A 16201-nucleotide genomic window follows, 5' to 3' on the forward strand; every position below is an offset into this window, starting at 1 on the left:
CCATGTGGTTGCTGGGAATTGAACTCAGGACCTTTGGAAGCGCAGGCAGTGTTCTTAACCACTGAGCCATCTCTCCAGCCCTCTAGTTCTTTTTCTTACCTCCTCTCAGTTTGATGAGCTCTTTCTTATGCTTCATTGGTAAATTTATAATGTCTCCACATAAGTCATCTCTAATCGTTTTTTTTTTTGAAAGGTGGGGATTGGAATGTGGGGAGGATGAGAAAGGAACTTATTGTAGTATAACACAGTATATAGCCAAAGCTGGCCTTGAACTTGCTTTGACTCTCCTGCCTGGCTTCCAAATGCCAGGATTACAGATGTGTGTTAGTTTGGTACCTTTTCTATATACTATCTACTGATGATGTTGGAATGTATTGTTGGCATGCCTATCTAACACTCCCATAAGACAGCTTCTCTCCACAGGTAACCTAGTTTCATTTCTTTTGCTATGATAAAAATACTTCGGCAGAAAACAAACAACTTAGGGAAGAATTGAGTTTATTTCAGTTTACATTTCTGGATTTTAGTTCATTGCAGTAGGGACACCACAGTGACACGAGCTGGAAGCAGCTGGTCATATCATATCAGGTCCAGATCACTTGCTTGCTCTCAGCTAGTTTTCTGTTTTTCCTGTCTTACATTGTTAGGACCCTCTGCATAGGTGCTGTCTACAATGGATTAGGTCTTTCTATATTAATTAACAATCAAAATAATCCCTCTAGACATGTCTACAGATCAACCTGGTCTACATAATTCCTCATTAAGGCTTTCTTCCCAGAGCTGGACATGATGGTGCATGCTTCTTTAATACCTGCACTCAGGAAACAGAGGCAAATGAGTATCTGAGTTTGAGGTCAGCCTTGTCTACCAGAAATAGTGAGACGCTATACCCCTTACTAAAAAAGACTTTCTTCTCAGGTGAGCTTAGGTTGTGTCAAATTGTATCAAATTGAAAGTTAAAACTAACCAGTACAGTCTATCCCTTGTCAATTTAACATACAGACACATCATTTTAAGCCATAACTTTCTACATGTTGTCACTAAAGTCTCATATTAATATTATAAAATACAATCCAACTTCACAAAACCTTCAAAATCTTTAAAAGTCCAAAGTATCTTAACTCTGGTCTTCTATAATAAAATAAACAAGTTACATACTTACCAGCACAGCAGATATTAAAACCCTCTTTTAGTCTTGATAGCTGACACATGATAGGTGTTTATTTTATGCATTTGGAATAGCTAATGATAACTATTTTTTCAGATGTAGCTTTGGGAAGACTGGTCTGTAACATGATCAGGGCCTGCTTTTTGGGGTTTCTGTCCCACCCAGTACCCCACAGCCAGCAAGCCCCAAAGAAAATCACACAGAGATCTCCATAAGTTATAAAACTGATTGGCCCATTAGCTCAGGCTACGTATTAGCTCTTGTAACTTATATTAACCCATTGTTCTTATCTATGCTAGCCACATGGTTTGGTACCTTTCTCAGCAGGGCAGCTCACATCTTGCTTCTTTGGAGTTTGGGCAGGAGTTGGAGGAATCAACTTCCTCCTTCCCAGAATTCTCCTGTTCTCATTGCATCATTTCTACTTCCTGTCTGGTTTTCCCGCCTATACTTCCTGCCTGGCCAATCAGCGTTTATTTAACACATGATTGACAGATTACAGACAGTTCTGCACCACTGGTCTAATTCCCAAACACCAGCTGAAATGTTTTATTTATTTGTTTTTCTGAGACAAGGTTTGCTTGTCTTGTGCTCATTATATAAACCAAGTTAGACTTGAACTCAAGCAATCCTCCTGCCTCAACTTCCTGGGTACTGAGATTATAGTCATGAGCCACCATGGCTGGCATGAAGTTTTTTCAAAGCACTTTTTATTTTTTCCTGTAGTTATACCTTTTGTGTCTGTGTCTTCACTATATTTTTTAGATTGAACTCATGTTCTGTTTGTCTTTATTTCCCCTTAGCATTTTAGAAATAGTACATATATAGCAAATGTTTGTTCGGTTGAATAGAGCAAATAACGTGTTTGCTTTCATAGTAGATGCTACAGTTCATTAATTGAAATGAAAGATGTGGCCCTGGTATTTTCTATAGGTAAACCCCGTCCCCCCCCTTTTTTCCTTGTGATTTAGACAAAGAAATATCTGATGAAGAAGAATCTGGAGATGGGGATTCAGAGGGCCTGGGCCTGGAAGGATCTGAGGAGGAGGAGGAGGAGGAGGAGGAGGAAAGTGCTACTGAGGAAGAGGATGCTGACAATGATTTGAAGATCAGTCTGCCTCAGAAGAAGGGCAGAGGGCGTTCTGCAGAAATGCCAGGCTTCAGTTTCCAGGGCATTAGTGATTTTGAGAAATTTACGGAAGGAATGGATGACCTTGGGAGCGGTGAGGAAGAGGAAGAGAGTGGCATGGAAGAAGGAGATGTTGAGGAAAACTTAGAAGGTGAGAGTGAAGAAGACAGGGAAGGAGACAGAAGCCGTGAAGATGACGGTGTGGTGATGACCTTCTCCAGTGTCAAAGTTTCTGAGGAAGTGGAGAAAGGAAGAGCTGTGAAGAATCAGATAGGTGTGTGTGTGTGTGTGTGTGTGTGTGTGTGCTTTCGCTACTTGCTTGTTTCTTTTAGAGTTTCTACGTTAATCTGTTTTTTGATTTTGGTTGTTCTGTTTCTCCAATACCCCTTGTGATTAGTCTGTGACATACCTCACTTTACCCAGAAGCCTGCACCCTAGTTCTTGTTTTGCTGCTTAGCAGGCTCTGCTCTAACCTTGGGGAAGATTGAAGAGGAGCATGTTCTCTCCTTTTGTCATGTTTTAGGGTTTCCTCTCACAGCAAGTATTTCCATCAAGAGAGGGAGACTTTATTTTCTAGAATGGCGAATGCTTCTATGGCATGAACATCATAATGCATGCTGCTTAGAGATTGGTGCTTCTTCCTCTTCCTCCTTAGTCCCTAGAAAGAATTCCTGACTAAGAGATGGCTTCTCTTTCACTTTTTTCTTCAGCGTTGTGGGACCAGCTCTTGGAAGGAAGGATCAAACTACAGAAAGCTCTGTTGACTACCAATCAGTTGCCTCAACCAAATGTCTTTCCAGTCTTCAAGGACAAAGGTGGCCCAGAATTTGCCATTGCTCTAAAAAATAGTAAGAATACTCATATCATTTTGGGGTTATACTGAGTTGGATGTAAAAAAAAATAAGATTATTTTCATTTAGTGATACTATCATGTAGAATATTAGTTTCACTTCTTTATTTACACTTGTTTTTATCCAAAAGGCTAAATAATCAGCAGTTCTTTTAAGAATAACAGCGTTATCAAATGAAATTGAAGTAAGATCGGGTGCTTGAGCCATGTCTGTTTTCTGATATTACTTGACATTCTTCCTTGGCTTTTTGAGTTACTTCTTAAATTTTTTTTTTTTAACAGGGCTTTTCTTTGTAGTGCTGGGTGTCCTGGAACTTGCTCTGTAGACCAGACTGGCCTTGATCTCAGAGATCCACCTGCCTCTGCCTCCCAAGTGCTGGGATTATGGGCATGTGCCACTACTCCTAGCTGAGTTACTTCTTAAATAATTAGGGAAAACTATTTAAAAATCTATAGGTTTAGGACAACAGGGAAAGAATGAGTTATTGAACTCAGTCCTGGTAGCTTATAGGATGCGTTCCTTTGTTAGGGCGGACTTTAGAACAAGTTAAATGGTGTTATTCCTATCTTTGGGTAACAAAGAGTGAGGGAAAAAACTGACTACAGGGGGAGAGAATCACTTAACTATAAGCCCAAAGAATTGTAAAGTGAAAAAGAATTTAAAAGTTATTTGGCTTCTAATTTCTTTACTCTACAGATGAGAAAACTAGAGACAGTGGTTCACCCAAAAGAGTTTGCTCATGACTAGCAGATGTAAAACTCCAGCTTTTCTTCCTTTTAAACTAGGAGTCTGTCAAATAATATTGCCTTCTATATGTCCAGTGACACCAGAGTGCCAGGGCACAGGAAAACATGTGCCCTGGTTGGCATGGTTATTCCTAACTTGTACACTGAGACGTTTCCGTTTGCATTTTCAAATTTAAAGCTAGTGCCCTACCTGCCGTCCTGGTTACTCTGGAGGCAGAGGCAGGAGTATCCCTTGTGCCTAGGGATTTAGGGCATGCTGAGTAAGCAACTTGCCAAACAAAACAAAAACAAAAAAATTATGAAAACTAAATGGTAACTGTTTTAGTTAGGGTTTCTGTTGCTGTGAAGAGTCACTGTGACCACTGCAACTGTTACGTGAAAAACATTTAATTGAAGGGGTTTGCTTACAGTTTCAAAGGTTTGTCATATCATGGTGGGGAGCATGGCAGCTTGCAGGCAGACGTGCTGGAATAGTCGCTGAGAGAGAGTCCTACATCTTGCAGGCATCAGAAAGTCTTTTGAGACACTGGGTGGTATCCTGAGCGTAGGAAACCTCAAAGCCCATCCCCACAGTGACACTCTTCCTCCAACAAGGCCATACCCACTTCAACAAAGCCACACCTCCTAATAGTGCCATATGAGATTATGGGGATCAATTACATTCAAACTATCACAATAACTCTTTATAGTATGGACTTAGGTTTGGAAGAACACTGAGGACATCTAGTTTAGTACTGCCTCTAAATAGGATCACTTGAAAACAATTCAAGATGTGTATGTGCAACTTTGAGGACTTTCTTTTTTTAGACGGGGTCTTACTATGTAGACCTGGATGGCCCACAGAAATCTGTCTTCTACTTCTCCAGTGCCAGGATTAAAGGCATGTACCTCCATTCCTGGCAAAAGCGGGTTTTTTTTTTTTTTTGTTTTTGTTTTTTGTTTTTGTAGAATATGTGGTTAGAATGATTTCCTATAGACAGTTTTTTGTTTTGTGGCCTGCTATACTCAAAGTTTGTTTTCTGTGAAATCTGGGCAACCTTTTAAAAATTCTCTTAAGAATTGTATGTGTTGTGAGGTCTTCAAAAGAAGAAAAGAAACCGCCCGACCTCTTCTCCTGACTTCTTTTCCCTAAGTACATGGGGTTTTTTTTTTGTTGTTGTTTGTTTTTAGATTTTTGGGGCATGTCTTTGCTATTTTTAGTGCCCTAGTATTCTCATTTCTGAGGCTGCCTTTAGATGAGACCTAACTGCTCTAGATGTCTTAATTTTTTTTTTAATTTTTTGAGACAGTTTCTCTGTGTAATATCTCTAGCTGTTCTAGAACTCTGTAGACCAGGCTGGTCTTGAACTCACAGAGACCCACCTGCTTCTGCCTTCTGAGTGCTGGGATTAAAAGCCTGTGCTACCACTATCCAGCTGTTTTGTTTGTTTGTTTGTTTATTTATAGCTTTTTCAAGACAGGGTTTCTCTGTAGCTTTGGAGCCTGTCCTGGAACTAGCTCTTATAGACCAGGCTGGCCTCAAACTCACAGAGATATGCCTGCCTCTGCCTCCCCAGTGCTGGGATTAAAGGCGTGCACCACCACTTCCCGGCTATCCAGCTGTTTTAAACATTTTAGATTTAAGGTCTTTTTCATTTTATTACTCACTGATCTTATCTGAGTCTTTATAAACACTCATTTTAAAATACAGATATTTCTGGGTTAGCATCTTTTTTTGTTAGGGTTTCTGTTGCTGTGAAGAAATATGACCATGTGCAACTCTTATTTAAAGGAAAACATTCATTGAGGTGGCGACTTACAGATTCAGAGGTTCAGTCCATTATCATCACGGCAGAGAGCATGTCAGCACTAAGGTAGATGTGGTGCTAGAGGAATCGCTGAGAGTTCTACAACTTGCAGGCAACAGGAAGTCTACAGAAAGTCATACTGAGGGAAACTTAAGCCCGCCCCTACAGTGACACTTCCTCCAACAAGACCACACCTCCTAATAGTGCCACCCCCTTTGGGGACTATTTTCTTTTGAATACCATAGCATCACATAATTTCTTTAGTCACTTGAATATTACTTTAATTCTGCTTTATAACACTCTGATCGTTCTAATCTTTTACATTTAACCAATTGCCTCCTCTTGGTGAACTTCAGTCATTCTGACAGATGTTTGTTCGTCTGACAATGTAGGTTGTGGTAGAAGAGGGAAAAGGAAGGATATTTAGTATTACATTCTGAGAGGATAGGGATCTAATAACCAGAATTTCTGCACATCTGAAGGGAGCCAGGTTTTGTTTGCTTCCATCTTATGACAATATGACTTAATATTTTATATATACACCATCTGGATAGTTTTCATAATTTTTCCAGTATGTTATTCTGAATAACCAGTTTATATAGCTCTATTATGACTGGCATAAAACAGGCCAAATTTATAACTAATTTCAGATCAAACAGTAGAATTTACTCTCTTTAATTCTTATTCACTCTGTTTTTGCATTTATTTTTATTTTATTTTTATTTATTTATTTTTTTAAACTGAAACTAAGTCTCACTGAATAACCCTGGCTGGCCTGGTTTACTATGTAGATCAGACTGGTACCTGCCTATTCATATTGAGGTCTAGAATTAAAAGCATGAGCTATCATGCCTGGTCTGCTTAGTTTTATAGATTAGTTAAAGTTAGACTGCTTAGGTTTGTTTGTTTAATTTTAAACAGGTCTAAACAGGTCTCATGCATCCTAGCCTGGCTTTGAACTAGCTTTGTAGTGGAAGATAACCTTGAACTAATTCTTTTGCCTCTACCTCTTTAATTTAAAAAAATTAAAGGTAATCTTTTTTAGCTTTTTTTTGGGGGGGGACAGTGTCTCATGTAGCCAGGCTGTCCTCCAGCTTGCTTTGGAGTTAAGGATAGCCTTGAACTTCTGATCCTCCTGCCTCCATTTCTACTAGTACATTTGTACTAGGAGTACAAGCTTGTGTGCTAGACTCTGCCTAGGTTAACAGACCATCTCAGCAGTTGATTAGCTCTGTGGTCTTGGCCAGGTTACTTCATAGTAAGATAGGGATAATATGGTTGTGAGGATTAAAGGACATAATCAATGTAAAGCATCTTAATTGTACAATGTCTGGCACACATCCCACCATAACAGTTAGGTACCAGAGTTATCTTTTTCTGTTGAAAGACATTTGGCAATGTTCAGCTGTATGAATGGTTCTCGTTGGTATAACTACCATCCCCACTGTCTGCAGTATTTTTTATAATCTTACAAGTATTCAGAATCCCTATGTAGTTTAAACTAACTAGTGTCTAGTGTAATACTTATAAACCTTGTCCTTTTAAACTGTTATGGAAAGGTAGGTTTCTAATGATTTCTTTATTGCCTTTCAGAAGCAATCGATGAAGATTTTTTTTAAAAATATTTGTGTGTGTGTGTGTGTGTGAGAGAGAGAGAGAGAGAGAGAATGAGAATGAGAACATGAAAGATCGAGCAAGCAATCACAAGTGCACACATTCCACAACCCATATGTGGAGGTCAGAGAACTTTGTTCAGTAACTTGTCTCCTTCTGTACTTATGTGACTTCGGGTTATCAGACTTGAAATACAAGTACTTTTACCTGCTAAGTCATCTCACTTAGTCATAGTATTTTTCTTGGGCTTTGGGCTTTGGTAACACCAAATACACTGCCTACCTTGCTGATCTCTTCACAAGCTCTCTCTCTCTCTCTCTCTCTCTCTCTCTCTCTCTCTCTCTCTCTCTATATATATATATATATATATATATATATGATTTTTAATTTTTAAAATTATGTGTGTGCATTTGTGCACATGAGTGCAGGTACCTCTAGAGACCAGAAGAGGAGGGCATCAGATCTCCTGGCTGTAGTTAGAAGCAGTTGTGATCCACTTTACTTGGATGCTGGGAACTGAAGTTCAGTCCTGCAGGAGTGATAAGCACTTTTTACCTTTGAGACATCTCTCCAGCTCTTTCTCTCTACCAGTGTAAACAATGAATACAGGATTCTTTCCTTAGGTTGTGGGTTGTGAATGCTCAGCATGTGTTATTGTACCATGGTTTACTCTCTTTCTGGTAGCTTTTTTAAAAGGATTTATTTATTTACTATGTATACAGTGTTCTGTAGTATACTGTAGGCAAGAAGAGGGCACCAGATCTCATTATAGGTGGTTGCTGGGAATCCAGTTCAGGACCTCTAGAAGAACAGTCTGTGCTCTTAACTTCTGAGCCATCTCTCCAGCCCCATAACTTTTAAAACAATAGACTTGTAACTATATTCTAGCACTGTAGACCCCTGAGAACCAAGTCTTTGTATGTCAAAATCTACCTTTCAGAAATGTAGTATTTCCTTGACTTTTCTAGTACCTGCACTTAGTCTCCAGGTGTTTTGCTGTTGCATGTTGGCAATTATATCTCTTGAACCATGAAGTGACTTCCTAATGTCTGTGTAGATTAAGATTAAGCATAGAATAACCTTAACAAAATTAAGGTTTTTTTTTTGTTTTGTTTTTTTTTTTACAGAAAGCTACTTCTCCAAAGATGTTAGCTTTCTCCTTCTGACTTTAACAAGTCTTACAACATCAGGAATTAGGCCTTTTATGTTGGTGATAATGATGTGCAAGGAAGAAGGCAGATTATTTAAGAACATGCCAGATGAATTTACAAACTACATTATGTATATAGCCTATATTAAAGTAGGAAGGTGAGCACAGTGAGCCCCCATTTCATATCACTAGCTGGGATTAAAGGTGTGCACCACCACCACCTGCCTGGAATTGACGCTTACTACATCTATCTTTATATTGACAACTTAATTCTTCTGGACTACTGTGAAGTAAATAATGTATGTCCTTTCATTTTTCAATCAATCTTTCAGTGTGCATGCATAAAAGATAAGGATTTAAATTTTTTTTTTTAAAAAAGATTCATTTTATGTGTGTTTTGCCTGCATGTATTTATATGTACCACATGTGTACTTGTTGCCTTTGAGGCAGGAAGAAGGCACTGGATCTATTGGAACTGGAGTTGAATTAGGTTGTGAGCCACCTTGTGGGTGCTGGGAATCAAACATCTGCAAAAGTATCATGTGCACTTAATCACTGAACTGTCTCTCCAGCCCTAAAATCTTATTACTAGTTGCATGTGGCCCCCACCTTTAATGCGAGTGGATCTCCGAGTTCCAGGGCAGTCAGGCCTATATAGTGAGATACTGTCTCAAAAAACCAATATTGTAACCATTATTCCACTTAAAAATATTGACAAGTTTGTTAACAGTGCTAAAAAAAATGAACCCAGGGCCTTGTGCATGCTAACAAGTTTTCTGCCACTGAGCTTTACCATAGCTGGGCATTTAATTTTTAGTAAGAATGACTGACTTGGACAGATGGGAGAATTGAGAGCATTTTTATAACAGGTACTCTGTTGTCTTCCCAGAGTTTGCTATACAGCTTTAAATGAAGTGATTATAGGAAAGCTAAACTTTAACCAAAGTAAGCTGACCTTTTAGTTAAATGCATGTTATTAATGTGTTTAATGAGATGCATTACAAACTGCAGCAAGCACCATGTTTCATTACAGGTCTAAAATGCAATATCATTAAAGACCTTTAATAGAAACAATGGTTGACATTTTGATATTTCCCATAAGCAAAACACCAGGAATACATATAATATAATGTAAATGTAGAGGAACTGTTAAAATTTTTGACTTGCTTAAGAATTTAAAAGCAAATTCTACTATTAGTAAAGTATATTTTCTTATTCACTTCCCTCATTGTTCTGTTGCCCTTTTTCCAAGACCCTCAATAATTTTGACTTGAATAGATTTTTCTTTGTTTTATTTTGCTTTTTGATATAGGGTCTTACTAGTAGCCCTAGTTGTCTTGCAACTGGCTATGCAGACTGGATTGGCCTTAAACTCAAAAAGATATGCCTGCTTCTGCCTCCTGAGTGCTAGGATTAAAGGCAAGCACCAAAATGTCCTGCTGAATAGACTGTTTTGTTGTTGTTATTGTTTTTAATTTAAATGTCCTTTTGAAATTTTATTTATTTATATTTTTTTCGAGACAGAGTTTCTCTGTGTAGCCCTGGCGTTCCTGGAACTAGCTCTGTAGACCAGGCTGGCCTCGAACTTACAGAGATCCATTTGCTTCTGCCTCCAAAGTGCTGGGATTAAAGGCCATGTGCCACTACCTCCTGACTGAAGTTTTATTTTTATTACATATACTTATTTTATCCCTGAGTATGTAGGTGTACCCGGTGTGTGTAATGCCCACAGGGGTCAGAAGAGGATGTTGGATATCTTGGAATGAGTTACAGATGGTTGTGAGCCACCATGGAGCTGCTGGGAATTGAACCCTGGTCCTCTGAAAGAGCAACAAGTGTTCTTAATGGATGAACCATGGCTGTAGCCTCATAGACTGATATATCTAATAATAATTTGACCATGGCACTTGGAGAATGGCATCTTCTTGGGGCTGAGCAGATGGCTTTGCAGGTGGAGGTACTTGCCATCTGGCCTACCAACCAGAGTTCAGTCCCTGTAGCCCATGGGAGAGAACTGATTTCTTCAAATTGTCTCCTGACTTCTTCATGCATGCTGTGGTATACATGCATCACTCCACCAATAAATAAGTGTTAAAATTTTTTAACTAAAATAAATGAAAATTTCAAATTTTAATAAACTTTGGGTAATCATGAAATTGTATTAAGCAATATTTTTATTTTACTTTTGGAGACTTATTTTTGGTTTTTCGAAACAGGGTTTCTCTGTGTAGTCCTGATAGCCTGGAACACCAGGGTGTCCATAGACGAAGTTGGCCTAGAACTCAGAGAGTCACCTGCTTCTACCTCCCAAGTGCTGTGATTAAAGGTGTGCTTCACCACCACCACCCAGCTTCTTAGCATCTTTTGAACTATATGAATTCACTGTCTACTTCAAAATAAAACTTGCCGGGTGTTGGTAGCATACACTTAGGAGACAGAGGCAGGCGGATCTCTGTGAGTTTGAGGCCAGCCTGCTCTACATAGCTAGTTCCAGGACAGTTAGAGCTATTACACAGAGAAACTGTCTCAAAAAACAAAGCAAAAAAAAAAACCAAAAAATGCTTAAGGAAAGATGGCATGTGGTTTACGACTTTAATCCCAGGGCTCTGGAGGCAGAGACATGCATATCTCTGAATTCCAGGCTAGCCTGGTGTACAGATTGAGTTCCAAGACAGCCAGGGCTATCTCTATAACAATAACAAAAATAAAACAAAATGCTAAGGACTATACAGTGAAACATCTCAACTCTGTATTATTTGGTTCCTTGTTCTTTTTTTTCTTCTTCAAGATAGGGCTTCTCTGTAACCTTGGAACCTGTCTTGGAACTCTCTCTGGACCATGCTGGTGTGGAACTCACAGAGATCCACCTCGCTCTGCCTCCCGAATGCTGGGATTAAAGGTGCTGCTACCGCCCAGCTGGTTCCTTGTTCTTTAAGCAATCAGTATGTATTGTCAATGACACAGACTCTTCTCTCCTGTATCCCTCATTTTTATTTTTAAATTTAATTACACATTTTAATAGAATGATGGGAAATCTTACATTTCAGAAATGACTAATTTGAAATAGTTTTATGGAAAACTTGACATTGAGTGCAGAGGCTCCTCTATTAATATTATTATTATCTTTTGAGATAAACTCATATCTCTGATTGACCTCAAACTCAATATCTCTATGCAGCCAAGACTGCCTTTATTTCCTGATCCTCCTGCTTCTGCCTCCCAAATTCTCAAATTATAGGTATGTGCCACTAAAGTCCAATTGGCTCTACTATTTATATATTCCTTTTCTTCCTTCCTCCCTCCTTCCCTCCCTCCATCCGTCTCTTTTGTGTGTATGTGTACATGTTACATGTTCATATGAATGAATGCACATGTAGCTGGGATGTCTTTTTCAATTACTTGCCTACCTTGTTTTTGAGACAGTGTCTCTCACTGAACCTGGAACTTCTGTTTCATTCTAACTAGATTAGCTAGTGAGCCTCCAGAATCTACCTGTGTCTCACCCATGGCACTAGTGTTGTGTGTCTGTCTGTGTGTGGGTTGCTGTTCCTGGTCTTTACATAGGTGTTAGGGATCCAAACTCAAGTCCTTTTGCTTGCACTGTGCTTCAGTCACTGAGTAAAGTTTTTCTTTAGATCAGAGTCTTGTTCTCACTTGTTTGGAACTTGCTATATAGACCAGGCTGGTGATCCTGTAGCTTCTGTGTCCAGAATACTGGGATCACCAGTGTGTACCACCGTGCCCAGCTTTGGCTCTACCAGTCAGTTAAGTGTATAAAGATTCTAAGGGAGAAGACCAAGGATTAGGGACTAGGACATTTACAATAGCAGATATTTTTCCTTTTATTCCTGACTGGTGCTGGGCTTCAAACCCTTCACATTGTGTGTTATGGCAAGCCCTCTACCACTGTCTGCATTTCCAGGTCTCCTCCTCCTCTTCTTCCTCTTTCAAAGGTTTATTTATTTATGTATTTTATATATGTGGATGTTTTGTCTCCATGAATGTCTGCACACAGAAGATGGCATCAAATCCAATGGGACTACAGTGAGCCACCATATGGTTACTGGGAAGAAAACTTAGGACCTCTGGAAGTACAGCCAGTGCTCTTAACCTCTGTTCCATCTTTTTTAGCCCCTCCAGCTCTCTCTCTCTCTTTTTTTTGTTTGTTTTTTGTTTGAGACAGGCTTTCTCTGTATAGTCCTGGCTCTCCTGGAACTCACTCTGTAAACCAGGCTGCTGTCCTAAAACCCACCTGCCTCTGCCTCCAAAGTGCTAGAATTAAAGGCATGTGCCATCGTCGCCTAGCGCCAGCTCTTACTGGGAGATGGATGGGTAACTATGTAGATGGCTTGATCAAACACTTTTGAGGCTTTGTTGTGTGAGAGTAGAATGCTCCAGATATGTTACAGCACTTGTAATCTTCTCCATACCTGGTTAGATTAGGTGACCGGAGTCAGGTTCTTCTTGAGTTTCTTGTGTCTTTCTCACTATAGGTCCAAGCTACAATTCCAGTAATAGAATTGTTGGGAAAGTGGTTTCTGGCACTTCCGGATACTTTGCATGGATATTTTCTCTTTCTTTTTTCTTTTCTTCTCATTTTCCCTTCTTTTCTGAGACAGGTTTTTTCTCTAGCCTTGGCTGTCTTGAACCTTGCTCTGTAGATCAGTCTAGCCTCAAACTCAGAGGTTCACCTGCCTCTGCCTCCTGAGTTCTGGGATTAAAGGCATGTGCCACCATGCCCAGCCTACCTAGACATTTTCAAATGATGCAAGATTCACAAGGGACAAGAAACTTGGGACTGTAATTGTTTGTAGATAGGAGCTGGAGCTATATCTGTTACAATCTTCCTGTCTAGCTGTATCATAAATCCGGATTTATGAGATTTGCATTTGCCAAAATATTGGCAGAAGAGTTGTCAAGGACCGTGGAGCTCTGTCACTAGTCAGCAGGTGAGCTGTTCCTACTGCTAACATAGCCTACCATTGTGAAGTTGATGGCCTGCTTCTGAACTGCTCCTTGGGCTGCAGTGGTCGCATGCCCCAGAGGCACCTGCTGAGTGCATAGCTATGGATGGTGGTTCCTCCATGCTGGGGTCACTCTCCATGTAGTTTTGCCCTCAAAAAACAAACCTTTGTTTACTTAAATGTTAGAGGCTGAAGAGATGGCACTTGTGCTCTTGCAGAGGACCTGGATTCAGTTCCTAGCACCTACTTGGTGGCTTACAAACCGTCTGTAGCTCTAGTTTCAGAGGATCTGATGCCTTCTTACAATTTAGGGTTGGTAGCTACATGTGTTTCAAATAAGCATAATACGAAAAAAGAATGTAAAATTACCTCATTAACGCTTGTATTTTCACCAGGCATGATGGTACTTACTTTAAATCTTAGCACTTGGCAGGCAGACAGGTGGATCTTTGGGTTGGTAAATTACATGCTTGACATGCTCAAAGCCTGTGTTCAATCTTTAGTACCACAGGACAACAAAAAAGTCACAAGTAGCTAGAGATGCCTTTTGGTTTGTTCAAGGTCTCTCTGGAAATGTAATTGCTGAGACAAAGGAATTGTACTTTGTTTTCTTTTTTTAGCTTTTTGGGTTATATTGCCATGCTGTTCCTTAGAGGAATTATAACAATTTAAATTCTTGTCTGTAACATTCCTTTTCCTGTACTCTTGCCACCACAAGGCATTATTGATCTTTTATATTTCCTCAACTGTGGGTGGGAAATGAAAGCAATCATTTTTGAATAACTTTTCATTTGATATTTATATAATACCTGTTGACTTGGTTTTGCAGTGTAAGCTCTGGTTTGTTCTTGGAGAAGGGTTTCTGTGTAGGAATATTGGTCCCGATAAATGCCTACTTACTTTTTCTAACCTGGTTCACCAGGTATTTATGTTATATAGAAACTAAGGTGGGTCACAGAGCAAGAACTTTCCAATATAATGATGTGGTGGAACTCTAACCCCTGCTTCTCATGTGTATGTGTGTGTGTGTTTCTGTTTCTTGGGATCAAACCTTAGGGATTGGCACATGTTAGTGAGTATAGCCTCTCCCCCCAATGTGGTGGTGTTAGTTTCTTATTCCTTGATTCTACGGGCCCTGAAAAGATGAGCTTCAGTATAATCACAAAGCAATAAAAACTAATGGCAGCTTAAAAAGTGCTAAAACCAAGCTGGTCAGATAATTCATTTCCATGGCAAAAGGAATTTTTCATTTGGAAAGAGGGTTACTATCTAGCCTTGGCTAGCCAGGAACTATGTAGACTAGTCTGGCTTAGAACTTATCTCTGCCTCTGAGTGATTAAAGCCTTGTAAGAAACAGGGTCTCACTAAGTAGCCCAGGCTGGCCTTGAGCTCCTTGTGAAATTAGGAGTGACCTTGAATTTGTAATCCTGTTTTAGCCTTGACTGCTGGGTGTGTCTGTGCCACCACACCTAGTTTAGTAACATTTTTATCTGCAAGACTGGGGAGAAAAGTCAGTGGTAGAGTGCTTGTGTAGTATACACAAAGCTATGAGTTCAATCTCTAGCACTATTAAATAAAAATAAAATAGAAATAGTGAGGCATGGGGTAGGAAGCAGTCCTGATATGTCGCTAGTGTTTCACAGTGGGGTTACTCCTTCACAGTATTAATAGTTTCGAAGTATAGACCATTGTATGTTGGAGCCTCTGATAGGTATATTTAACTATATATGTATATTTAACTAGCTCAATTGACTGTATATGCCTGGAGGCATGTGTGTGGAGGAGAGACAAAGACAGGCAGACAGATTCCAGTAAGCTTCTCATAATCTGGATTTAATGTGTAAAGTAACAACAAGGCTTTTTTTGGTACAACATCATCCCTAAATGTTCTGGGGGTAAAAAAACAGGCTATATTATTGTACTTTCTGAGAGGCCACACATTGATGTATTCAATGGTGTTCAGGAATTTCTGAGTCATTTTGTCAGAGCTTTGGTTTGCATTATGGTTAGACTTTTAGACCTAACTGTTGTCTCGGATGCTGCTTTACTTTATTATAGTTGTTTTTATGACTTAAAACTTATTCTTAAATTGCATTATTAAAGTCATGCATGAATATGATAAATAGTGCAGAAGGACTCAGGAAAACAGTATTCCTTTGCTTACATTCTTATTCTGTGCTTATGGTAGAGCGTGTTAGGCAAATACCCTACCACTGTGCTAATCTCAAGTTCCCTCGCTCTATTTGTTTAATTTTTCATTTGTTTGTATACATGTCTGCTTTGTGCTTCTCTCCCTGATTACCTCTGTCCCCACCCCCACCCCCAAATTTAGGGTATGCTAGCCAAGTGCTCTACTACTGAGCCATTTTATACTTTTTTACTTATTTACTCTCTGATGTGAAGGACGAGAATATTACTGACAGGTTAACTAGGATTGGGATTGAGAATTGACTGTTAAATTTAAGAGCATGGTGGTCATCTGTAACCTTGATAAGCAGATTCAGTAGATTGGTAGGATTATACATTTGACTGGAATGAATCCAAGAGAGAATGGGGGAAAGAATTTTGAGGCAGCATAGAAAACTCCTTTAACGGATGTCGATTTAAAAGGACAGAGAAATGAGACAAAAGAGAGAGGTTGTAGCCAAGAGAAGTTTTGAAGGTGGGAGTAATGTTTCCATATTGATAATGACTCAGTGGATGGGAATTGGGCATGTAGAAGAGGAAATCTGCATAGCACTTTGCTCAAGTAGTAAACAGAGTTGGGGTTGTGCATAAGTGGCCTTAGAAAG

General features: G+C 39.4%; 1 protein-coding gene across 2 annotated transcripts in view; it reads left to right on the top strand.

Moving 5' to 3' along the window:
• The window catches only part of Aatf (apoptosis antagonizing transcription factor), a 105714-nt gene that overhangs the window by 3605 nt on the left and 85908 nt on the right, over positions 1-16201 (top strand). For both annotated transcript variants that reach the window (XM_038328811.1, XM_038328812.1), the window contains exons 3-4: positions 2140-2571; positions 3008-3145. In XM_038328811.1, coding sequence (XP_038184739.1) covers positions 2140-2571; positions 3008-3145 — 570 coding nt within the window. The remainder of the gene's footprint in view (positions 1-2139; positions 2572-3007; positions 3146-16201) is intronic.

The sequence above is a fragment of the Arvicola amphibius genome, chromosome 4 (assembly GCF_903992535.2).
Source record: "Arvicola amphibius chromosome 4, mArvAmp1.2, whole genome shotgun sequence".
In the NCBI taxonomy this organism is placed as follows: domain Eukaryota; kingdom Metazoa; phylum Chordata; class Mammalia; order Rodentia; family Cricetidae; genus Arvicola; species Arvicola amphibius.